Source organism: Centruroides sculpturatus, unplaced genomic scaffold (assembly GCF_000671375.1).
Source record: "Centruroides sculpturatus isolate CEXI.00-Female unplaced genomic scaffold, Cexi_2.0 scaffold1398, whole genome shotgun sequence".
NCBI lineage: Eukaryota > Metazoa > Arthropoda > Arachnida > Scorpiones > Buthidae > Centruroides > Centruroides sculpturatus.
The window spans coordinates 52,002-78,707 of NW_019385517.1; the positions used below are offsets into that span (position 1 = coordinate 52,002).

Here is a 26,706-nt window from a genome sequence, read left to right on the forward strand (position 1 = left end):
ATCAATTTATTTCGTATAATAAAATATTATACATTATAACTTTGTCGTTTGAATTAAATGTTATAATTAGTTCATGAACATCAGTCAGACATTTAATTCTGTGAAATTCAGGCTTCCATAACATTTTTTACAGGGTAGATATACAAATAACATGTGATGCTGGATAACTAGAATTGAGGAATAGGATATTTGCCAGCATGATGGCCTCGAAATGCAGAACAGGACTTTGTAAAGTCAGTACAAACTGGAGGGGAGGTTTCCTAATTTTTGTAAGATGGTACATTTGGCATCAGTGGAGGCTGCAGTTACAAGCTCAGAATGTGGGATTAAAGATGCGATATGTTTTGCTAGCGCGAATACAAGATGGTACGTAGGATGGGAACATTTATTGACCAATGGTCTTAGCAGCCTGGACAGTTCATGGGTTTATAGAGCTAATGAGTTCCTCGAACATTCCAAATCCATCATACTAAAACAAGATCCTACTTCCACTGTGTTAAGGAAAGTGCGCAAAGTTATAGCATTACCAGGAATTCTAGAATTTTTAGCTGGTCCTCTAATCCTCCATCGAACATCTCCTGCCCCAGATTATTTTTTCAGGCCAAAACCCATAAACCATCCTGGCCGCTAAGACCATTGGTCAATAAATGCTCCCATCCCACGTACCATCTTGTAGCACACTAGCAAAATATATCACATCTTTAATCCCACATTCTGAGCTTGTAACTGCAGCCTCTACTGAAGCCAAATGTACAGAAATTAGGAAACCTCCGCTCCAGTTCCTACCAACTTTACAAAGTCAATGTTATTATTTTTATATCCATCTGTTCCGCTTTTCAAGGCCGTCATGCTGGCATATACAAATAACATTGCAGTGTTGTCTATAAAAAGTAACTGCTAGCTGCCAAACACATCGGTTTTGGTCATATTGCCGAAATTAATAAAGGATTTTGTTTCCTTCGGTCCAATTCTTAACCAAGACAAGTAGAATTTTGTGGCTCTAGTTGCTCCTTGGTCTGCATTAATAGATATTTTGGATTGACACCAGAAAAATCATTTGACCTTACCAAGCAGTGGCCAAATGGATAAAAATTGCTGAACACACAGTAGCGGATTTGCATTGTATCAATGAGCTGATCACATGTAGTTTTCCAGGTTTCCTTTATATGTCTAACACTCAAATAGGGGCCAATTTCTCATAAAGTCCTGGGAGAAACCCCTTGATAGACCACGTTTGCTACATTCCATCAAACCAAAGGTATCTAATATAAAATCAAGTCATCAGAATGACCCACAAAGTGAGACTGATAATGCCAAAGGAAGGAAAGAAGAGAAGGAATGTTCTCTACAAGATTGGTAGATGATAAACAAATTGCTGCGATTTATCTGTCAGTCAAAATCTTCGTTCTGTTCAGATCTGTGTTAAGGGAAACCAGATCCACAAAACAATAAACTGAAGTTAATTGAGAGCTATGAAATTAGCTGCGTGTCTTTGCAGTGACGAGGAACATTTCTTGGCTTAGGATCAAAGCCAGGTCAACTCCCATTCTTCACAAATAATAAAACCTCTTGAACACTTCAAGGTGTCTGAATGAATGTAATTATAGTGTAAAGATCTACTTGGATTGTAATTAATCACGAGCAGCAATGGACCCAAATAGGTCAGTATGCAAGTTTGCCCTTCACTAGTTAAATACTCTTAAATTTTAACATGGCAAACAAAATTAGCTGTTTGTACTGAAACAGGTTTCATTCTTTATCAGTAATCTATTCTTATCAGTTTCTTGGGTGTATTGTATTATATTCTTGGTTGTATTATTCCTGTCAATGCTTTGGCTCTTGAGAATATAAGGGATCTGCACCCAATTAATGCCCTTGTAAAGTCTGCGTATCTGTATTTGCACTTGGCCTCACAAAAATATGGATCTATTTTTCACCCCACAAAAGTACAGTACCATTTACCTTTTCTGTTTTATAACAATGAAACAGTATAATTTGAGATTTTCAATATTGTATCATCAGAAATCTTTAATTTAGCATTTGAAATGAAGCATTTTAGACTTTTTGAGGCATCCAAAATCAATTCGCGGTTCTTCTTTCCCGCATTCATATATAATGCACCATCATTCATGCCTTCTTAAAGGCACATTTTATGCTAATTGATGAACTGTGTGAGAGCTATTCTAAGCCACAAAATCCATTAAAAACTTTTCTGTGCAATCTGCTAAATTTTGATGACTTCTATTCAGTTTTTAAGACCTCAAAAACAACCGAACTACTAATTCTGTTTAGATTTTTGGCATGTGCTCCATGTTGCGATAAGACTACAGCTGAAAGCTGCTCATTAATCATGGGATGAGTGTGATCAGTGATCTTCAGACACAGCTACATTCTAGCTTAAGAAAAAAAAAATCTTGGAAGTTTTTCAAAATTTCGGCGTGTCGACGTGTAAAACTTTAAAAAATGTGTCACGCAGTCATTCGTTTATTTATTCGTGCATCTCGGCTAAATACAGTATTTCGAAGTATGAAGCACCATTCGTATTGCAAGTTATCGGCCACCAGAGGGCACAACTAATAAGTTACTTATGCGCCACTAGAGGTCGCTGTGGTTTTTTGCTATTGAGACACCATTTAGTGGTCTTGTAGAGGCAGATAAGGCTTGTTACTCTTAGGGATCCGGGACCGAATCCAGGCAAGCAACTGAATTTTTCATGGATGCTCCCGATTATATGTTGGCTCCTTTCCTCAGCATCTTGCTGAACCAATCATAAGGCCCACTTAGTGTCTACATAGCAGAAATTTTTAATGCATGTGCTAATTATGCGAAATTTTATGAAATTTCTTTCTAATATCTACGTCAATTATCGTCCTTACTACTGTACAAATAAGCTCGTGCAATATTTCCAGCTGTTTACACCACTCATTCATCATTCGTTGTGTGGGATAAAGAAGAATGCCACTTGTATTTTTTATCCATAATTTAATTTTAGATGGTATTATCAAATCCATTAATCTATTTTTGTGGATCATTCTTTATTGATTCTTGTGTTCTGCGGTACCACTTAACGTGGAGTCGCTGTATCTTCTCCCTTTTGACCTGCATTTGTTCTTCAGCATTATTACATAGATTCAATTAATAATGCTGAAGATGAAGGTAGAGATTTGGAAATTTCAAGGTTATCATCATCAGTTTCAGATCATCTACACGTATTTTGAAAGCGTCATCATTAAGCGCCTCTATGTGCGGCCAGAATTCTAGTAATATGTGGTCCTTAATGTCAGGTCCCTTAGGCAGGAAATTTCACTGCTTACACGTATTGTTCATTACATTAAAAGGAAGCAATTTGTTAATTTGTGGTATATTCTGGATGGAACTAAGTATTGTTCATGGTCACAGGAGAAATATTCATTTGTTAGGCCATTATAGATTATTTTCACTTAGTAATTGGTCCGAATGTACAGTACATGGACTATGACTTTTTCCATCCCGTGTTCACTAAAAGGGCTCATTTACATATCCGTTATCGGGACTCGACCCGTGAAAAATCCCTGGGATTCGAACCCAGATCCTCCTGCAGTTGTAGTCTAATGCCTTAATTAACTGCCTCGCCTCCTGGATTGGGACCACTCATTAGTGTAACTGACTTATTTAGGTCATTATCACTAGAAAATGCCCACCGGTGGCCGAATGGATAAAACCACTGAACACTAGTAGTTAATCACGAGTTTTTTACACGTGTCTAACACCTAAATAGCGGCCAGTTGCCCGTTTAGGTGTTATCCCCTTCCCCGTTTGGCAGACTGCCTGTATGTTGCGTTGCCTTATTCCATCCATCCAATGCAGTTAACAGAAAAATGGGTCTATTTTAAAATCATTGTCTATAAAGTCAATATTTCTGAGATAAACGAATCCATCTTGTATTGATGATGATAAAGTTAATCGTCATAAAAAGATCATCGTAGGCGTTATCATTAAATTGAGAAAATTGAACCTTAAAATAAGGCTCACATTTCTAATTATGGTGTAAAGATTTTCGATCTGGTTACAACTTTTATCAGAACACAAAGCCGGCACGTGCCGGTGAGACAACCATTGACGTCATAATCCGTGACGACAATTGACCTTGATTCTCTTCATTCATCCCCTTCAAATTCTTCCTATTGTAATCCTCTCTGTTTGAATTATTACGCATTCTCTCTGCAAACAATGCCTACGTGTATTTTTTTATTTTATGCCCTATAAAATTCTTATTTTAACAATAGAAAGAAAACACCTGAAACTCTTAATTAAAGCAATTACTAATAAAAAAATTTCAGCATTAAGGCTCAACAATTGCCCAATTCTTTCTGGGTAGGCTGGAAAGGTCATAATTTTTTGTTGGTATAAATTCTGTGCAAATTTTTTCTGTGTGAAATATACTAAAGGCCCTCTATATTATACAGAAATATCAAGATTATTCTAAAACATTTCTATTAAATCACCATTGCGTGGTAGATCAGACAGGTGATACGACAACACGCAAGTAACAGGTAGATTTTTCATCTACATTTTCTATTGTACAGTGCACGCAACCCCTACGAAAGTTTGTCAAGCTCGAAAGTTATATTGTACAGTAGTAGTACTCTTCCATTCAAGGTAAGAAACTCTTTATATCGCAGCCATTTTTCTAAAATACCAAACAATACATGCGCCATTTTACCTTCTACCATAGCAGGTAAAATGACACAGATACTTGCAATACTATAGCAGTATTGAAAGTAATTGCGAAAGGCTGTTTTGGGTATTGTTACCGAAAAATCGGCTTATTTTTATATTTCGTGTGCTGGCATGCTATATACAGTTTATGTAATGAATCTGGGAATGACGCCTACTTAGGTAAGATGCCCCACTTACCGAGTTACGGTTTTTTTTGCAGTTGACGTGCCGAATTTCCAGGTTTTCAGGATCTTCTATTGATCTGAAGATACATTGAACCTAATTCTTGGAATTATTAGGGAAGTTCCAGTGTATTTCCCTAGTTTACGGATATTGAGGTAAATACAGCTTAGTTTTGTATACGCTGTGTTAATTGGCATGTATGTAACTCCATGTTGTGTCATTACGTTTTATTGTCATTAGTAGTTATAACTGTACTTGAGAGGTTGAGGTGCATGTTTTCATTTTAAAAAAGTGCTCTTAAAAACGATTTAAAGTAAAAACCATTATTTTATCGAGCATAAAAGCATACGTGAAACACATAAAACTCGAGAAAATAAGAGGAAATTCGAATCAGCTCTGATACATCAGTTTCATAGTTTAGAAACAGGAAAGCATTATACTTGCATACACGCGATCGTTCGACATTCTCCATGGTCAGCCGTAAACTGAACTGTGCATGAATTTGCATGCAAGGCTGCCGAAAACTTGTACGGGGCCTGGGATGGAGCGGTCCCTCTCTTTGCCTTAGCGGGGCTCTTTTGCTCTTTTTTGTATGTAGAATGTTTCTTTATTAATTAAAGGCATTCTTAAATATTTTATTTTTTCTTTAGTAAAATTAACGTTAATTTATAGGGGCTAAAATTGATACGTGCCCCTAAGTTTTCTCCAAAAAATTTCTCAACTCCCCCCTCCCTCACAACGGCCCTGCTTGTATGAATGAACGGTATAAATTCCTCTAACGCTGTTTCTTTTTACAACTGACTCAAGTTTTTTGCAGTCACTGAAAATTTTTCACCTAGTTTACCATTGAAAGCTTCCATGGACAAGAAATTTTTTGCGTGAAAACAAGCCACGTGAATTCTGCTTGGTTCCTACGAGCCGTTTTGGGAGTTGCTTGCAACACCCAAATAAAGAGGTAACTGGCTTGCCACTCCCAAAACGGCTCGTATATAGGCCTATATACTTTATATATACTTTACATTCGCAGGACATTTAACCAAAGCCTTCGTCATTTCTCGTTGGCCCAAGAAAATTCTGCCCTAACTGCTCTACATGCCCAGTTAATGCAACGAGCAAGATAAGTGACGTCTTTCAAATTCGGATGCATCAATTATATTTGAGCATGCGATTAGCATGTATGGGTGTGTGTGGTTTGTTACCAGTAACCATACCTTTTTATACAGAACGGAAAAGTTCCGTATTTTGGCACACGCATCGTTGAACGCCCGCATAACAGTTCTGGAATTTCTCTTTGCCTAATTTCTAAATCTTTTTTACAATTCAAAATACTATTGTCGGTCGTAAATTTCTTCCCCTTTAAAATTATTTACTGAGTACTTCAGTTTTGAGTTTAGTATCTTAGGTACTTTTTGAACCAGTAAACTGTTGTGACACTACCAGACTCCACACCCTTCCTGTTCTTCGTGACAACAGTCAGGTCGTAGGTCACGTGTTTCCGGGTATTCTTCACTTTTGTAACATTTAAATAGAGGCCAACTTCCCGTAAAAGTCCTCCCGTGAGGCATTTTCTCTCGGTAGATCGCCCATGAAACCAAATAAACCTAAACCTTTCGTTGCATTCGATATTACGAAATGTGTAATCGATACAAACGATACGGTTTCGTGCAATAATCGATTATTAATGGATAAAATTCTATATCAGTAAGAAGCATTGTATAACAAATCGCAGTACTTATACAGCTGTATTTCAATATTACTACATTATTGTTTCTAAGACCTAAAAATCCTACAGCGACACTTAAATTCGTGCCAATATAATACAGTAAAACCTGTCCAAAACGGAAACCTGCTTAAACGGGAAAAATCTTCGATACTCTGCGAGTCTGGTGTACAGAGTTGCGCTTCCTTTATCCCTTTTCGGATGAAAACGCCCTACGACGAGGGATTAATCCCTCAATCTGACAACACAGACACACCAAACAATGGCCGCCAATTCATACTGTTTTTAAAATCACCTTTACTCAACTGATTTTTTTACATGCAATCACAGCAAGATATTTAAAATTTCGGGAAAAAGTTTTAATTTTTAAAATTTTAAATTTGAAATTGATTAAGGGACTTAAGGGGTTAATAACGAACCAATCTGCGATACTTTGTTAACAGTTCCCTGCGCAATTAACGAAGAGTGACATCACCTCAATTTTCCGGCTTAAGTTTCCCTAATTCTGTAACTGATTTAACAGTTACAGAAAACAAGCAATACTACCAATCACTGGCACTAAAAACACAAGCAATATTGGCAATCCACACTAATATGGCTTCTTTTTTATACCCATCTTGGCAAGGGCATATCCAGAATATCGAGAATATGGGTGCTGCTCGTGGCATATTCGGACTTATTTATTACGGTTTTCAATGATATTGTTTGTGTATCTAAATTTTGGTATAAACCGTCTTCTAGCAAAGGAAGAAAATGTGCTTCTCAAACGTTTTCAAATTTTAAAAAAATCCCGTGCCACTTATGTTTTGCGAAATCGTTCAGCGTAAATTTCGTGGCTCGGTGCAACGTACCTCACTTCTAATTGCTTTTCATAAGTAAAGCAATTGGAATTTGATATTGCATAAAGATTTTTAATGCAATATCAGATATAAAAAATGAAGATTTTAATAATTTTCTGTATTGGCGGAACTCCTGAAATCTTTTGCATGGGAACCTCAAAATTATAGTCGCGCCATTGGTGGTATTATTCTGCTATTTATCGTTATAGATATTTATACAATTGATTTAAAAGTTACAGAATTTTTGAAATACAGTCGACCCCCTATAACACTGTTGATAATTCCGTTTTATATGAATTCCATGTTGTACGAGTCGCTTAGATTTTACAAATACGTGTGCCGGGCTGTGAATGGCTCACGTATTTGTAAAATCTAAGTGACTCGTACAACATGGAATTCATATAAAACGGAATTATCAACAGTGTTATGGGGGGTCGACTGTACATTATGGAAGTAAGTCTATTAAAATAAGCAACACTACTAAACAAGTAACACTGCTAATCATTGGCATTGCTAAAACGTGCAATATTCCGCTAATAACACGAATAATATCGCTAATCAGTGACACTACACTAACTACAGGTGTTACTAATAAACAATAACACTACTAAAAACGTATTGCTACCAAAGCAATGACACTGCAAAACAGAAAATGATACATTTCAATATATTTGTTTTGTTTCCTCCTCCACTTTCTTCCAATTTTAGAACGTTAGACTAATGCTACTTAATTATGTTATGAACCCAATTAGGCCACTGTCCTTCAACGTCATGAATATTTTGGAAACTCCTTCCTTCGACTAATTCTATTATTGAAACTAATTTAGGTCGAGTCGGAGTCGTCATTCCATTAACTGGTGATTCATTTACTTCCGGTAATTACGGAGGACAACAATTTTTAGTAAGGTTAAACACCTCTGTGCATCGGGGACTTAACCAAGGTTAATTCCCAATAAGTTTAACAGAATTTATATCACTTAAGACGTAACAGACTATATGTGATGGGAAATTTAAGGATTTATCTTTTATTTTAAGGACTTTTATATATCTTCTTTGTAAATCACAAGTCGAGTGCGTGCATAATTTAAATCATCCAATTTTTCCTAATTTAATTTTGTTAGTGGGCCTCAAAAGCGCCGAGAGCAGATGATGCTGCGGTTAACAAGTTTAATTTTATAAGATTTTTAAGAATAAAAAGTGATATATTTTGTTTTTTATTTAATTATATAATTATCTGTAAATTATTTAAGGGATTTCACATATTTCGAAATGACCTGAAATAATTGATCCTTGTATTTCGATGTAAATGGTAATTTTAAAGTAAATCCTCTACTGTAAGGAGAATTAATAATTTTTTCAGTAAATCGCTTGCATAATAATGCTGTTATATAATAATAATATAATTTTTAAGCTAAAGTATATTTTTACACGTTAAACATGCCAAAAATGGGCGTAGATTAGAAATTAAATTAAGTTTTTCAGTGAAATTAAATTATATAATCCAAGTTAAGTGAAAATAGTAATTAAATTTAGTATTTCTCTTGCGTTAATTGCAATTTAATCCTTTCTTTAACACCAGAAAATGTGCATTTATCTTACAATTCACTGAATTTTGTGCATGCGAGGCTGCAAAGAATTATAAGATTAAATCTCTTATTTTAGGAATGCTGAAGTTGTGAATCAGTAAATTACTTGTAAAACGTGTCTAAATTTAGTTGTGACTGTTTTTTCACGTTTAAACTTATTCAGAATTCTTTAAAATGGCGAAAATGGATGTAACATCGGAGATCGTTGTTTGTTGCATGCCTCTATTTGCCTAAATCATGGCTTAATTTATAGGGAATGTGTTCTATATAATACACTTATAATAAGTGTATTTATCCTCATTAAAATTCATTTAAAAAAAGCACAAAGTTGCATTTTTATTTTAAAAAAAACAATTCAAAACTCCAACTTAAAAATTTTCCACGAAGCATCTAAAAAAATTATTATTTTTTTAATTTTTATTCAACTGTCAANTTTTTTCGAGACTTTATAAACTTTTCAAAATTTTAATTCATTAGAGACACCTTCGTAATTTTCTGCTTACCAAAAGTTCTCAAAATTAATAACCAGTTAAGCGATATTAATCAAATTTAAAAATTAATTAATTGACAGTTATTGTTATTAAAATGCCTATTTAAGCATAACAATAACAGTCTTCACTAATTAATTTAGTTGAAAAGATAAGAGAAGTAAACAATCTTTTGACAAGTTCTCTATAGTTTATGTATACTACGCGATATTATAAGAATATAAAACGCTTTAAACTTTTAAATTTTAATAGAAAGTAGTAATAAAAAAACAGAGCAATTTGTGTAAAAAAATTATTAATATCTGGTGGAAAGAGACATTTATTTTTTCAAATTTCCTATGCTAGAAAAATCGTAATTTGTAAGTAGTAGTTCGGAAATTCTGTAACTCTTTTATCTCTTGGCAATGTCATAGCTCATTAGTTAGTTCTGTTAAACTCTAATTACGACAACATATTGCTTACAGGATAAAATTTGTTGGAAAAGTCAAGGTGACCGAAATCTAAAGCACATCGTTACGTAAATTGCTTAGTTTCCGATATAAACGTAACATCCCTCTTCCTCTCTATCTGCTCCCTCTATTTTTTTTTTATATATTTTTTTATAAAAAATTCCATGATTCTTATATTGTTGAAACAATGCTGAAATTACAGTAAACGTATTCTAATTACTTTCTCTCCCCTTTCTTTTTATTTAAGGAAATTAAATGACGTATCGAAATTCCGGTACCCAGCTAGTTAAACTAATGATTTACTGGATCATTGGGATAAATCTAAAATTCGAATTCTATAAAGAAATTTTTTTTTCTTAAAAGAATCTCTTCTAGATCAACGTAATTTATTTTAAAAATAAAAGAAGAAAAATTTATCTACATATATATATATATAAGCTTATATATATGAAGGAGAAAGAGAGAGAGAATCTACTTTGTAATTTTTAAATGTAATTTTCTAATTTCGGGAATTACAAGTTTGTTTTAAAAAAGAAGAATCCAGATGAGGTTGACATTAAGCACGAAATTACGCAATGAATCGAAGTAAAAGTGAGATTAAAGTAAAGAAAACGGTATTAAAAGTAAAAATTGTGCGAGTAATCGAGCGAATAGTAAAGATTAAACTGAATAAAATTATTTTATGGATAAAATACGTCTAAAAAAATTATTATTTTTTTAATTTTTATTCAACTGTCAACATTGATGCTCGCGAATATTCGAATTATACGTTACGTAACATCAACCAATAGCCGTTTGATAGAAGTAAACGTCATAATTCACAACCAATCATATTCGAAATAGTGCGAATCGGTTGAAAAATTTGAATTTGAATTTATGTTTCATGAATTTTAAAGTAAAATGTGAAAGAATTAATCGAGGAAATCGCAATAAAAGGAAGTAGGAACGATTGTTTTTAACCTCATTTAATTTCTAATTATCGGAATGAAATCGAAAGTGATCGATCAATCAATTTTTAAGTAGGAAATAATCATTCTATGTTATTTTGCAACGATTTTTTGAAAAAAAATGTGTGGAATTTTATCAGTTCTTTGTAAGGATTCCCCGCTCTGATTTGCGGTTTCCGTTTTTATTTATTTATTTTCCTGTATCCTGCCGGCTAATCTCCTTTCCTTCACGGTTTATTGTTGTAAATACAGAGCTAAAATATAAAAAATTTCATGTAAAATTCTCACAATCCTTCATTTGAGCGGATTTTTTTCATTTAAATTTTATGGAATTTCAAGGTTCTTTCAAAATTTCGTGGAAATATTTCGTGATTTTAAATGAGAATTTCGTAATTTAATAGGTATAAAGTGAAAATTTCATCACTGAAAAGCGCGGTTATGTAGTAAAGTACTTCACGGAGCCTCATAGTGTGAAAATGCCCTTGAAAAATATTTTAAAATAGCATTCATCATGTATGAAAAAAACTATGAAAATGCATTACAAAACCGGTTTAAAATAGCAGGTGCGAAAGCACTTAAAAAGCACTATCGTGTAGCAAAGCGCTTTAAAAATACTCCAAATTATCGATCCGAATAGGGACTCGAACCCGTTATCATTGTTCGTGGGTTCGTACGCTGCCTTGTGGACTTTTCTGGATTTTTCCCCAGGATAAATAGGATCCAGATAGCCAACGTGTTACATTCCTTACCCCATCAAACCAATCAACGTAACACATGGGCGATTTGCCAAGGGTTTGGTGCTTTTCGAGAGGACTTTTATGGGAGCTTACTTAGATGTTGAATTGGTTGGTTTGATTGGGTAAGGCAATCTTCACATGTCAAGCACCAAAGTAAGGGCCAGTTTCTCATAAAACCCCTTTCTTGGTAGATTGCCCATGCGTTGCGTTGCTTTACTCCATGAAAGCAGCAATCCTCATGTGTCTAAAACCTGAATAAGAATTATTTTTCCATCGAAACTCCACACGAGAAGGACCTCCCCTTCGGTGGATCGCCCATGTGTTGCTCTGCCTGAAACCATCGATATGATCTTGCTTAACGTGCATAATTGCAACTCATCCTGAAAGTCATGCTGCAAAGTATGAACGTGCAGTTTAGAAACGTTACAAAATACTAAGTAGGCCTTCACACGACATGGGAAAGTATTTAAAAATTGTTTTGAAAGTATTATCATGTGGAAATCCATTAAAAAAACACACACACACGCACAAGGTAATAAAGCAAGTACTATTGATTTTTCTTTTTTTATTGTCGTTTCCTTTGATGTGACAACGTCATGCAAACTCTTCCCTCCTGATTATTCAAAAAAATTCCGTGCTTGTTAGAGGATTTCCAAGCGCTTCTTTGTGATTTATTTGATTATTCGCGTTTCCAAATAAAAGCAAACAAAACACCGTGTTTATCTTTATTGTAAAGTATTTGTGTACAGTTTTAGTTAGTGTTTGTGAAATCAATAGTTGTTAACTTACGTATTTCTCGGAAAATTTCATGAAATATTTTTATTATATTCTGTTAGTGAAAAGATAATTTTGTGGATCAGGGATTAAAAAGATGCACTTTATAACAGAGCATCAAGAAGCATCGTAATTATTCTTGAAGGCTCTGTATTGCAGCTTCTGTAAAGAATTCACTAAAATAGTGCTTCAAAGATTATATAATGCTTTAAGCTCCTGTAAAGAATTCTTTAAAATGAAGCTTAACCCAACGTCATAATACTTCTTGAAGCTGTTGTAAATAATGCTTCTTGAAAGCCCTGTTTTGAAGCTCTAATAAAAGAAAAGCAGTGCTTCGACGAGCAACATAATTCATTTAAAGCACTGTACATAACGGTTACAAATAATACAGACGTTACGTAGAAAGTTACGACGTTAATTAAAACATTTCCCTAATAAAATATGCTACACGTGTTACTCATAAAAGCATTGAGATTTTGCGCGTAACAAAGCGTAAATCCCTTTATCTTTTAAGTATCCAACCCTTCGACACTGTACTTATTGTACTTTTCGCTCGTATACTTGTACTGTACGTAACCTGTCGCACCCGGCGTAACGTAACGCTTATCAAGCAACGATGCTATGTTACGTAAACAACAGTAACACTATCATCACGAAATTATTTTAAAAAATAAAGGTCAAACAAAGCGATAGATAGATAGGAAGCAGGTTTTTACTATTTTTTTCAGCGCTCAAATTTCCCTAACGGCATAATTATCACTAAAGATACGTTGCTAATACGGAAGTACAGCTTGTGAAGTCGTAAACCATTGGGTAATCGACCGAGTGACGTAACTTCCAGGTGGTGAAACGATCGTCGTACGGGAATACCGAACGGAATATCGAATAAGTAGGTGAATTACGGGAAAAGCAACCGCGTAACGCTTTTTATTCTTGTGTTTTCTCGTAAGGGATGCCTCGCGTAACCTCAAACGTTGTCCGATCGCTAACTTGTTTACATCAATACTACTCCCATTCCTCTGCCTTCCTATAACGTGAGTATCGTTTTTTGGGTTTCTATGCGCGTTACGCGTTACGTATTACGCCATTCCAGGCGCCTAATTAGCCGCTTAATGTACTAAAAGTTAAATTTAAGAACTTTAGTAATACCGTGTAACATCGCCCATCACTTACGTGACGCTCCACGAGGCTCTAAATCGACTAATTTTAATGCCTAGACGAAGGCATTACGAATTATTTTTTTTTAGTGACTAGTTTTTCTGTTATTTTAGGCCCTAAATTTCAAATTTTACTCGTTTTATGCTAGTTTTTTTTCCGTTGCACGAACTCCGGGCTTAACAAGTAACAAGTTTCAGGTTTCAAAATCAATGCCTCTAGGCATTTTGTAAAACGAAAGAATGTTTTAAATTGTTGGTTTGTTTTGTTCGGAGAAGAAAGCAAATACTCGGAAAATTATTATTTTTTTCCTTCTTCATAAGAACTGAACCCACGATTCTCAAAAATATAACAAACACGTTGGTTTTCTTTTACTGTGAATTTGATTAAGAAAGATGTTACATTAAATATATTAAGTTATTAGTTTTCTAGGAAAGAATCCGCAACCTCTAACAAAGGTCGTGGGTTCGGTCCCAAAACTAAACGTACTTCGGATAAATATAGGCCTATACTTTTTTAAAAAAATACTATTTCCTCCCTTTATTTCGCTCATCTTTATTACTCGTTGATAGGAACCGAACCCACGACAATTATAATAAACTTCATTCTAACAGATAAATTAATGAGTTACTTATCCTAATTTGAAGCCGTATATGTCCTCAGATTTGAATTTAAAGTCGTGGGTTCGGTTCCATAATTCTTTCTTCCTGCGATTATGCCTCGTGTCGTAACTTTTATTGTATAAAATCAACTACGAATTAGTGTTTTGGGTGAGGGTTTAATTTTAGGGCCTAGGCTGATTATTTCTCCTTGTTTTACAGAAATGACTGTCGAGTTACGACCCCCCTCTTCACCTGAGCCTACGAAAGCATGCTGCATCGTTTCTGGAGGCCTCTTCGCTTGCTTGTTACTCCTCGGTGTGGCTACGGTCGTAACGGGCTGCGTCCTGATAGGCCTTACCTACTACAAACAACTGCCACGTGAACATCCTCTGTACTTCGCCAAGGCCTACGAAAGAGAATACCTGAAAGCTATAGGGCCTATCATACTTGTTATCGGACTCGTTTTCATCCTCCTACCTTTGGCCATGTGTTGCCTGATTGTACGAGGCCCCAGACAGAATAGATATTTGTTAGGGGAGGCCCGGTATCACAGCCTAGCCCTTCCTTTGTACGACTTGCCACCGGGTTACGAACAGGTTACGAAAGTCGACAAGCAAACAACAAAGGGCGATGCCCACATCAGTGTCATCACTGTGTTAGATTATACTGAAGATAGGCCACCCCCTTATCACGAGGTTACTAAATAAAGAGTGACGATGACGTGTCAGGCCCGAGAGTTACGTGTATTTCTATTTTTTGTCAGTGCGGGAAATATGCCTCTTCGGTGAGAGGCATAATGAAGTTTTGTAACAATGTCTTATACCCGATTTAAGTGGGGCATCTCTGCTTTACGTTTACTATCCCACAAATGCTTGGAGAGCGATAAGAAGCCCTGCCATTCAGATTGAATTTTCATCACGTATTGTTCTAGTCAATCATTGAAAAAAGTGGGAAAGATGCCCCGAAATATAGCCTATTTTATGGGCATCTCTTTCATGTTGTATACCTATATTATAAATGATTGAAGCATTTTATCTCTACTATAAATGCGGGAGAGATGCCCCATTGGTGAGAAATCTTAAATACATTTAAATTGTTCTTCTAAGCTCTATAAATGATTAAATAACAATAAAAAGTTCTAAAATTTATATTTTCTTCCGTTCTATAAATGCCCCTTTAGAGAATAACAGGAATATGCATTAAAAATATATATATATTATATTAAATATTTTGTAACAGAGCGGGGAAAACCGGGATATTTCTACAACTGTTATCATCTGTTTTATCTATAATTACGGAACAGATGCCCTTTGCAACAGAGATATTACTCCATTTTTTAACGCTTATCATCATAATAAACTGCACATTTTAATATATAAACAAGTTAAAAGAAGAACAAGACCTCGATTTAATAGGCACAATCCATAAAGAATCGAACCCACGACTCCTGTTAACTCGAACTCACTATTTAATTATAGGAACAAATTCATCAGGCATTTCACCTCAGCCGAATTGTTACATTTAAGTCACTTATCGAAGGCGTGGGTTCGGTTCCCATTTACCAGTAAAGTGAATTTTGTTACAGAATCAGCAATGCACTTTATAAAGAACCGAACCCACAACTCCTATAAGCCTCTCTGTAGGAACACCTGTATTAGGCACCTAATACAGGTGTTCCTCATTTACGAATAAAGGTTTTTTTTTTTACTTTGAATTATGTTACAGAAGCACGTAAACACAATACATTCACTCTAAAAGGAACCGAACCCACGGCTCTTTATTAACTCCAACTCTCTGATTACACCTGCAAACAGAGCATCTCACCTCAATCCTGGCGTTTACCTTTAACTCGCTGTTCTAGAAAGACGTGGGTTCGGTTCTCACTCGCCAGTAAAGGCTTTTTTTCTACTGTTAGAATAGCCGTTACGCGTGGAAATTTAATTAAATTCGGGCTTTTTTTTCGACAAAAGGTAACAGAAAAACGTTATCAACGACATCGTTACGTCAAGTGTTTTCTGGTTACGCCATATCAGCTTCTAGGAAAGGAAGACGAGAGCTTTGTATACATGACCTTGATGGGGTGGAAGTGAATTAGGACATATCACTTCTCGATATTTTTTATCGTATACAGAAAAACTAACGTAACAGAAATTTCCGTCGTGAATCTAATGTACGGCGGACACGTTACGTCAGTCGAAACAACGCAGCAATCCTCAAAAAAAAAAACCGTAACGGTGTTTATGTTACGTCGAGTGTTTGTAGAATTCGCGATGAAAACACCAGCAGATGCTTTTTTATTTCACAGGCGAAGTGTTTACGTTTAACTAATTCATTTTACTTTCACTTTCTTCTAACGTAACGGCAAAATCTGGACCCCTTTTTTTGGGATGTAAACTTCGTTTTCTATGTATTTTTTACATGCAAAAAGTCTTGTTTTGCTGTTATATAATAGAAAAAGCTGGAATTTTTTTATATCTTTTGTATGAAAAAAGGGTTCTTCTAGATTTAAACCTCACTTTTTTACACTTTTGTATTGAAGAGTGAGGCATTTTTTAGATAAAACAACTCGTATTCTATGCTTACAAGTGTAAACAATGGAAATTTTTTAGATACAAGCCTCAATTATGCCTTTTTTATGGAAACAGGGCAGATTTCTGGATAGATTACACACCACTTTTACTATATAACAAGGGAAAAACCTCCCCCTCCGAAGATCTTTACACTTCTGGACTCTGGAGACCTTTAAACCTCCAAAAAATGCAAAAAATTTGGGGGTTTTCCTGTATGTTTGTATTTATCTGTGAAGCTTAATAACTCACGTGCCTTTTGTCGAAAATATCCGAAATTTTGCAGGATGGTTTGACTATTAGAAGCATTGTTGCGGTTAAATTTTGGGGGTCAAAGGTCGAAGGGGGAAGGAGATAGAGGAAGTCGCGTGTGTGTCATATCTCGAGTAGGATCGGACTTAATAAAGATTTTACTCGTGGTTTACAATTTTTTTAAACTTTTCTACCTTCAAAATTAATTATAAAAGTGTTTTATAATAAAATCACCTAACAGATGGCGCCACACGAAATTTTAACTCTCGCCGGGAAAGTTACGCAACCCGTTAGAAGGGAAAAACAGAGACATTCCTCGACTCACAAACGTCATTTTTTTCTAATTGTGAGAGGCTAAAAAGGGAATTTTTTACGTCGAAAATAAATTGTAACGGGTATAAATGGCGGCCGTCATCAATTATTTAAAAAGTGTGATGCGTCATTATCTCTGTGACGTGGCCTTGTTACGCGCGCGCGACAGACGCGTTGTATCTTTTGACTAAGGCAGCCAAAATAAACTGAGGATCAAATTTCTGTTGAGTGGTTCCGTCGTCGGCAATTGGCGTAATGAATGTTGCACTTAATAAACAAAGTAAATTAGCGTCAAGCTGCAAATTAAAAAAAATATTGACTCCTCAACCTGTAGTTCGCGATCGATTCTGATTGCTTATTTAAATAGCTAACTTCCTCAACCTTTCGGTCTGTAGCTTGTTCGTTAACGTAATAAAGGTCCCGCGATCGACCGGTTGGAAAATATGAAAACTCCGGCTTACGAAAGGTTGGGAAGTTAATTCCGAAAATCATTTTTGCATAGTTTTTACGTTCTTCATAAGTTTTTAACCTGTGGTACGCGAGCTACTTAAACCGTTTATCGAGTTTAAGGCTATGGAGATGACGACGCGAGCGAGTCAATTTGACGACGTTTCTCGCCTTCTCGCTCTCGCTAACGCTGCCGTGCAGTAAAGCTTGAATTTTCCCCTTCGTTTGAGAATGTAGAAAGAGAACGGATCGACGATAAATTTTGGATGAATTTTAAATCATCTTTCCCATATTTCGAGATAAGCGATAATTTCTCTCGAAGAAAATTGTCTTCTCGCTTTCTTTACATACGCCATGTTTGTATCGTAAGCGCTTCAAAAACGAGTTATGAGCAAGCGCAGAATAAAGGGAGAACTTCGTACCGCGATAAAAATCAGTGCCAGATATCTGCGAGAGCGAGTCTTTCTGTCGCGCGAGCGAAGGATTCTATTACTGGCTCCTGCGTGCTTTCGCTTTGCGAGAGCGATATTGGTCGCTCCTATTCTCGCGTCAGCATGGTTGTAGCCTTATGTTCACATGTTGATTATCTTTACGTTGACTATAAAGGTTACGGGTTCGACTAATTGAGAAGTTAAGTCTGACAACCATTTTGTTTCTAAAAATTCGAAAAGCTTTCATTTATATCTTTTAAATGTCTGAATTTTTCGGTAGTTTGGGACTTTCTTAACGAGCGAGAAAGCGAGAGAGAAAAGGGCGACTGAAAAAGAAAAAGCGAAAGAAGAGAGCGAGAGAAAGAGAAAGAGAAAGAGAAAGCGAGAGAAGAAATAGAAAGAGAAAGAGAAAGAGAAAGCGAGAGAAAAAAGAGCGAGAGAAGAAATAGAACGAGAGAAAAGAGAGCGAGAGAAGAAATAGAAAGAGAGAGAAAGCGAGAGAAGAAATAGAAAAAGAGAGAAAATAGAACTACTGAAAAAGAAAAGGCGAGAGAAGAGAGCTAGAGAAAAAGAAAGCGAGAGAAAAAATAGAAAGAGAAAGAAAAAACGAGAGAGAAGAGAGCGAGTGAAAAAGAAAACGTGAGAGAAAAAAGAAAGAGACAGAGAGAGAGAGAGAGAGAGAGAGAGAAAGCGAGAAAAAGAAAGTAAAAGAGAGAAAAGAGAAGAGAAAAGCGAGAGGAGAAAAGCAGAAAGCGAGAGAGTGTGAGAGAAAAGAAAAACAAAAAAAAAAAAAAACAAGAGAAAAGAAAGAGAGAGAGGGATGAAAAAGGAAAGAAGAGAGTAGGAAGAGAAAAGAGATTAAAAAGGGGGGAATGAGAAAAGAAAGAGAGAAAAAAAAGAAGAGAGAGAAGCGAGATTGTTAGTAACAACTCTTCAACCTTTTAGTTTGCCGCATGTTGAAGAACGCGATAAAGGTCACGCGATCGTCTAGTTGATAAATTCCAAACTTCGATCGGAGAAAGGTTGAGAAGTTAGTTAGAAAATACAAAAATCTACTTGACACTTTCCTTTCTCGACTTAATTAAAGCTTAAGTTGAGGAATAAAGAATGCAATATACGAGAAACCTGTACAAAACTTTATTTCATTCACACATCAGTCAACATACAATAGAAAAAAAACAGTTGATATCCAAGTAGACATGTCAAGATACCCAAAAATTTAAAAATCTCATGTACAAATTAAAAAAAAAAAAGAAATTATAAATATATACAGAAGACGAAACCCATTCTCCGTAAACGAGACATTGGTTATTGTTTTTCCCTCACGCGCCCGGCGTGTATACCAAGTAACAAAATTTCTCTTAGAAATCACGTGGTACGGGTACCACGCTACATATTAATACCAGGCACTTTTAATTTCGATATGTACTTTCTTAAATAAACGGCCATTTACGATTCTCAAAGTACGTGAAGATTATCGCAAGATTTGGATCTTATGCACGCTTTCTTCAGGATCCTTCTGATGATGCCCCTTGCTTTATTGCCCGATAGGTCGGTTGTGTGTCCTCTTATTTGCCTCCTCCTCACCTTCTGCGCGTGCTTGGTTTTCAGGCGAATTTGGCTCAAAATTCCAACTAAAAGCTCGTCCAACTGATGATTGATACCCGCTGAAGTTTCAATAAACTTGCAACCCACCTCCGTGGCTAAACTGCGACCATCTAGAGGTATACAAAGAATTAAAGGAGAGATTAAGTAAATATAGAATAAGTACCTCATCGACAGCAAAAATAGAATTTTAAAGTAGTTCCAAAATGAATTTTTTTGGTCGTAAACTAGCGTATTGCCTTGACGTCAAAGAAAAAGTAACTTCAAGAGCCAAAATTTTTGTATATCTTAGAATTACGTAAAAGACACAAATTTACTCGAGTGTTTGTATGTATAATAAGTCAGTAGAAGGACTGCAGACGTTAGCAATCTAAAAACACCAGCTGAAAACTAAGGGTGGCAGCAAAATCACGTGACAAAATTTCGCGTCAAGCTGGATTTCTTATATAAGAGAATTTCGTAGTCCTAATGTAAAAGAATATATGCAAATTTTGGCAATTTTCTACTCTCCCTGCTGTTATACAGTGGCACTGTAGCTACATGGAACCCAGGTAAATTTAAATTAGAAGGCCCCACGTACAGGGTTAACTTTAGAGGGAGTTTTTCGATGGAAATATTTTCTTATAAAAGATTGCTTTGGGGTCCCCTGTTGATGGCAGATAATTGCCCTTTTGCCCGTAGGAAAACTTGCCACTGCTCACAGAGGCCATCTTCAGAAAAGGCCCCTTAAGATTTTCATATTTTCGGACTCAGAAGACCTTAAAACGTTGAGAAATGCAAAAAATCTGAAGGTTTATTCCTGTATATATGGATGTTAATGTGTGTGAGGAACACGGTTTTGTTCACCCAATTTCAATCTGAATAACTCCTGTGCCTTTTGTCGAAAATTTCTGAAATTTTGCAGGAAGATTTGCATATTAGGTGCATTGATGCTATTAAATTTTGGTGGTTAAAGGTCGAGGGGTGAGAAGATAGAGGAGGATCGTGTGTCATACCTCGAGCGGGGGGGAAGATTTTACTCGTTTTTTCTTATAAAACGCGTCATTACCCTCAAAACTAGGCTTTTTTCCACATAATAATCATTAATAATATAAAAAGTTTTTAATAAAATATCATAACAGATGGCGCCACACACAACTTTACCTTTTTCCCTGGAAAGTTACGCAACTCGCTGCTGAATTTTTTGGGGGATTTATTATCTAAAAAAATGAATTAGAAGTTAGTGGTAAGCCCAAAATTTCGAGGCGCCTAGCCGAATCCTTTTTTAAGAGAGGATTTTATCGCCCTGCAACTTTAAATACGTGCAGATTTGTGTATTTTCAACGTAATTTCTTTTGGAGTTTCTGGAGTTTAAGTTTAAAAACTTCGAATTTATGAGAAATTGCATAATGGCATGCAAAATTTCAAAGAGTTAGATTTCTTGTAAGGGGATTTTTGCAACGCATCACGAAGTAAAAGCATTGTGATGTAAAATTCTAACAAAATTGCATAAAAAAATAGAAATTTAAGTACTTAGTGCATAATAAGACAAAGAAAAATTGCCAATGTGAGCATAAATCGCGTGGCATTTTTTTAGTTTCGCTGTAAAAAAATACATTAAAAATCTTAAAAAAACATGTCAGAGTTGGAGGCAAGAAACTACATTTTTAGAAGCTTCGTGACCAAAAAAACAACTATTTAAAAAACGTATTAAAATGCCCTCATTTTAATTTGAAAACTCATTAGTATCAAATACAAAAAATTTGATTTTTTAGATAAATATTTAAGAAGAAAAACCTATTCGAGTATCGAATTGTCACGTAAAATATAGAAGCATTAATCACGTTATTTTTTAAATAGAACGTGTGCTTTATTAGAATTTTACATAGCATATCACTTAATATAAAACATTCTAACGTAGGGTTATCAAAGGCAAGTAACTATTTAAAAAATAAATTATTACTTAAGTGGCTCAATTATTCTCTGTACTAAGAAAGAATTAAGTGTCCTTCGTCGTTTGGCCAAGTTTTATGCAAATTTTTACGTTTCCTCACTTTTTTATTTGGCTTTTAATAGATTAACACCCATTGACAGCCCGCGCGGATATCTACAGGAAAGCAAACATCAGGGGTAAAGGTGTTTCTGTTTATAAGATTCAATAAAATGGGGAATATTGTAATTATTATTGTAGTTTCAATTTTAACTGTTGAGGAGATAATTATGCATTCGTTTTACAAAGAACTATTTAAAAATTCCTTATAGAAGGGTATAATTTTTATTGTTTAAGTTAACTTGGATTCCTCGATATAAGATGTTATATCGAGTAAAGATGAGAGAAACACTACTTAAGAGGATGCCATTTGGGTGAAGAGTAGACCGTGTCATGTGATTATTTCTAAAGTTTACGGGAATATCGAAAAATCCATTTATAATGAAAAACGAGGGCGAGGGCGCTGCGGATGAAAGCGACACGTGAATGATTCACGTGCGCTTCTCATCTACAGCGCCCTCTCGCTCAAATCTCGTTTAAAGCCACGTTTTAAAAATATTATAAACAGTGATTTAGGGCCTAAATTAATCTTTAATTCCACTTTGAAGCGATTTTTGACGACAACGAAACTCAAAATTTAAAAAGAAATGATTTAAATATACTATTTTTATTCGAATTGGGCGCGAGGTCGCTGTAGGTGATCGGTACACGTGACTCGTTCACGTGTAATTTTCACCTACAGCGCCCTCTCGTCCAACTTTGCAATTTTTTTTTTTTACGTATTGTTCACTTCCAAAATTCTCTTGCGATGCCGTGTTTACGCCCAAAAACGATGCAGAAAGAGGTTGAGGGCGCAATTTGTTATATTTATCCACCTACTTATAAACAAAGGAACATTGCACGTCCCTTTCGATCGTCACAGCCGACAATACCGATTTAGTACAATTAAAAATCTTGCTGCCACTCTAAACAATTTCGATTTCTCAATAAGGGGAGGGAGGGGGCGTATATAAACGAGTAGTGTACTCACTTTCTGTCGTCACCGTCCTTAATCTTGCCAAATCTGTTTTGTTGCCAACTAGGATAAGCGGTTTATTGCTCGATCCGTCCCATCTCTGCAATTGTTCTAGCAATTTTCGAGTCTGTATGAAGCTACGACGTGAGGTTACGCTGTAAACCACCACGTAAGCATCGATATTGGAAGAAGTAATCATCATTTGGACCTGCCCAAAATAAATCAAACTGTTAATAAACCATATATAGGGGTTCTATATATCACACACACCAAGTAGTCTTCAAAATTAGCTTACCAAATCTTCGTCACACGGGATTTCTAAGAAGATCATCTCCGATTCTTGCCCATTGAGGACCACTGTTACCGATTTCTCGTTCTCGTCTTCTGTACCAAAAAAAACGTATTTTTAAAAATCTCGCTACGTAATTAGCGTAATTACTCTTCTATAAATTGTGTTACGTTAAAAAATACGTATACAAAACAGATAATCTTGTCTATTTATAGAGAACGAAGGGAGAAAAAAGAGGATAAGAATAGGAAAACAGAGATGTCGTCTACACCCACTCGTCTATCTAACAAATCCCACTTCCTCCATATTCGTAGGTAGAGCGTGGGCGTTCTTTATGTATTCTCTCTATTTCTCTCGTTCTCCTTCTCTTCTGCCTGTCTGTACTAATTTTTCTCACTACTTCCTTTCATAAATAACCTCTATAAATGATAGGAGTAACGTTAAATGGCGTCTAATTTTTCCATTTAGAAATGTAATGGGCGTTACCCTCTAACAGAATAAAACGTTACTCTGAATCAAACCTGGTTACTTAATCACTAAAATTGCTTGTTTTGTTACTATTTCGGTTACGGTTTTTAGCCTTAATTTTTATTTAGAACGATGGGGTTACTCTGGGGGAACGAGATCGAATCCGGGCAGTCGAAAACCCCACGAATTGTGGGTTCAGACAGGCCGGCAACGGTGGAGAGGGATGGGATCCGAAGCCACACTGAAAAGGCCCTCTTTGTACCCACAAAGAGGAGAAAGGCCCTCTGGGAAAAAGGCCCTCTTTGTACCCACAGGTGAGACATTAGTAAGTGTTGTTACAGAAACTTGAATTTAGAAAAGATATGGGGTAAGTGATGACTCCTCACTTTAAATTAGAATTGAGCAGAAACTATAAATTCTAAGTATAGTGAGTGAAGTAAGTGTTAAATAAAAAGGTTGAAGAACCTCCTACGTTAACAGTGAAATAACTTATAGGAAATCTTCAATTACACTACAAAAATGGGGAGCACCACAAAAGGATGTTGAGGATGTTCTCAACAACCTTTCACTAACGAATCTCACATTAAAGGACTGAGAAACCCTTACAGCTCCCATTAATCTTTGTTTAAGAGCTGGGAAACGCTCACAACTCACTTTATTTTACATTAAGAACACTTAGAACTCCCATATAAAGTTACATTAAAGTAAAAGAACCCGTAAATGCTGACAAGAATTCGAATCTCGAAATTGCGAGTTTGATAGCATCCCACCATTAAATTTTAATATAAAATGAAATATTTTTACCGAATAAATATTTATATAAGTGGGTAACAAGAGCCTAACGAGGTATGAAGAGCATTAAAATAATCCAGACAGCAATTTTTTAAGTATAAATGTAACATTCGCGAGCCTAATGAACCCCTAGTTCAGTAGCTACATTAGTGAGATCGTGACATAACGCAGCTGTGATTATTTATAGAAGTATCCTATTTTTCCTCCCTCTTATATATCGTAAGAGACGAATATAGTAACATAGTTTAAATAAGGTTTAATAATTAATTAAAGACCCCCCTCCTCTGGTTTGTTTCAACCGAAGTGAACGTAGTCTAGACGGCGGTTTCGCATTTTTCAATCATTAAATATCCGATTTTTGAGCGATGATGACGTTTAAAATAAACTCAGAAACGTTTTATCTCGTTAGGAGAGGTGATTTGGAACGTTTTTGCCAGTTCTAGAAGATGCCAAAATTGAAAACTTTCGGATTCCTCGGCTCTAGAAAGTAAACTAGAAACCCAACGAAACGAAAACGCCGACAGTGACATATATTTTAGAATAGCTTTTTTGGACCATCGGGGCTATTGTTAAGATCTCGTGTAGGTTGGTTCTGCTCTAATTTAACAAATTAAAACATGTATTTTTAGGTCGGGGAGCGGGTTCGAATCGTTCAGGTGGACGGAAAATGCGAAAAATAAAGAATGCTCTTACCTTGAGAACTATCGTAGGCAGAGATGTACTCGGACGTCATGAATTGGCGGGTGATGGACGATTTGCCAACGTCGGGGGCACCCATAACTAGTACCTTGTACTGATCTATGTAGCTAGTCTGGCGGCTTATACACGGTGCTACCTCCTGATCGGGTGAGGACGGGCTCTCCGATCTAGGGCTACTTGCAGAACTGGGGCTGGACGATATGGAACTTGGTTTCGAACGGAAAGAATCACCCCTGTTAATAACACCCTTTGGAGTTACGGCGAAGTTCCTCAGGCGATAATAGTCGGCATCTTCACCCGAAAGAGGTAAAGAAGATGCCCTGGGTGAGGGCCTGGTGTTGTTGTCCTCGCTGGGGGTGCTGGAAATCCTAGACCTAAAGCGGCAGCTCGGCTCCGTAGAGTTCTGAGGGCATCGCACGGTTTTCACCGATTGGGATCTGTTAACCGATCTGCCTTTGCTCTGTTTACAGGAAGACTTGAAGCTTGCCATGTTGTTGTTGTTAGTCCGTACGCTTCGATATTCGTTGCTTATAAAGTGTGGAACGATTTCGTCAAACTCTATCATGCTTCTTGGAACGGGTTCTATGCACCCAATGTCAAGTGTCATTCTGTCTTCGTCGCCAATCTTTCTGGGAACTCCGTCGTCTGCTGTAGCCTTTTATTTTCTGCCGCTCCGCTGACGTCAGCGCTGATGCGCGCGCTAGTTTCTCCTTTTTACAACTGACTCACTTAACGATACTCGATTGCAGGAGCCGCTAGTAATAACAATCGTAGAAAAGCTTTACAGGAAATAATTATATAAAATAGATTTAACTTAAAAGAATTAAAATTAAAAAAAAAAAAGAATTTAAGCGTTAAATGACCTAATTTCTTTTTGGCAACACGTCTGAGTTAAGAGATCGCGAGTGGATGATAATCGTTGATGTTACAAGTGCCAAAAGGTGACGAATCTCCTGTCTTAATATAAAAATTAAATCATTTAATAATTATCGTAACGAACAAAACGATCGAATTTACATAATTCCCACCAATAAATTCAAATTTACATATAACAGCCACGAATTTTGATACGAACCATTCCCATTGGTTCATTTGAATTTGAAACTTTGCATTTGATCATTGTTGCCAGTCAGCGGTATGTTTAAAGTAAGAACGTCAAATTATTTTCGATCTTTGAGGATAAACAGACGATTTTATTTTTGAAATATCAAAAAATAGCAAAAGTCTCGAAGACTATTTAAGGTTCGATTTAGTTGAAAATAAACTTAAGAAAAATTCTTTCCCTTGAGAAGTTATTCGAAACATTTCGTAAACGAACGAACTTAGTTTAAATAACACTAACTTAAAGAATTTTAAAACACTAATTTTATCACCTTTTAAAGGGATTCCCTTTGGCATTTGTTGCAGAAATGTGGTTTTTGTAATTAATTGAATGGAGTAATGAGTTCGGAGCTTATACAAGTTTCTCTTAATGCCGTCTACAAACAAAACTTGACACCGCCGCTACGGCAAAAGCAACAGAGAGACGTAAAAGTGCTGAGATAACAGAGATGCTGACGTATCTTCTCTTATACAACTTATTTTCGTGACTAATTTCGCATCGAAATTTAATGTTACGAAAATTTAATAGAAGATAATTAAGATACTTTCACTCCAGTTATATGGGGTCACTATGGGTGGGT

The 26,706-nt window shown here is 35.9% G+C and overlaps 1 protein-coding gene and 1 long non-coding RNA gene across 4 annotated transcripts; one reads left to right on the forward strand and one right to left on the reverse strand.

The window, feature by feature from the left end:
• The first annotated feature begins 13,217 nt into the window (after positions 1–13,217).
• Positions 13,218–14,914, forward strand: LOC111639729. The gene is made up of 2 exons (XR_002759125.1): positions 13,218–13,455; positions 14,398–14,914. It is a non-coding gene; the product is annotated as an uncharacterized LOC111639729 (long non-coding RNA).
• Positions 14,915–19,311: 4,397 nt separating this feature from the next.
• LOC111639730 (GTP-binding protein REM 1-like) lies at positions 19,312–26,527 on the reverse strand. Of its 3 annotated transcripts, none has more exons than XM_023385670.1 (5): positions 26,398–26,527; positions 25,019–25,779; positions 23,072–23,160; positions 22,792–22,984; positions 19,312–19,905 (listed from the first exon to the last, which is right to left on the reverse strand). In XM_023385670.1, exons 2-5 carry the CDS (start codon positions 25,629–25,631, stop codon positions 19,646–19,648), a joined length of 1,155 nt encoding a protein of 384 aa, XP_023241438.1. In that variant the 5' UTR covers positions 25,632–25,779; positions 26,398–26,527; the 3' UTR covers positions 19,312–19,645. The 3 variants fall into 3 exon arrangements, with proteins under 3 accessions (XP_023241438.1, XP_023241439.1, XP_023241437.1); XM_023385671.1 differs by lacking the exon at positions 26,398–26,527 and adding an exon at positions 25,888–26,246 and having other exon boundaries at positions 23,072–23,157; positions 25,019–25,803; XM_023385669.1 differs by lacking the exon at positions 26,398–26,527 and adding an exon at positions 25,888–26,240 and having other exon boundaries at positions 25,019–25,803.
• Between the last annotated feature and the right edge of the window lie 179 nt (positions 26,528–26,706).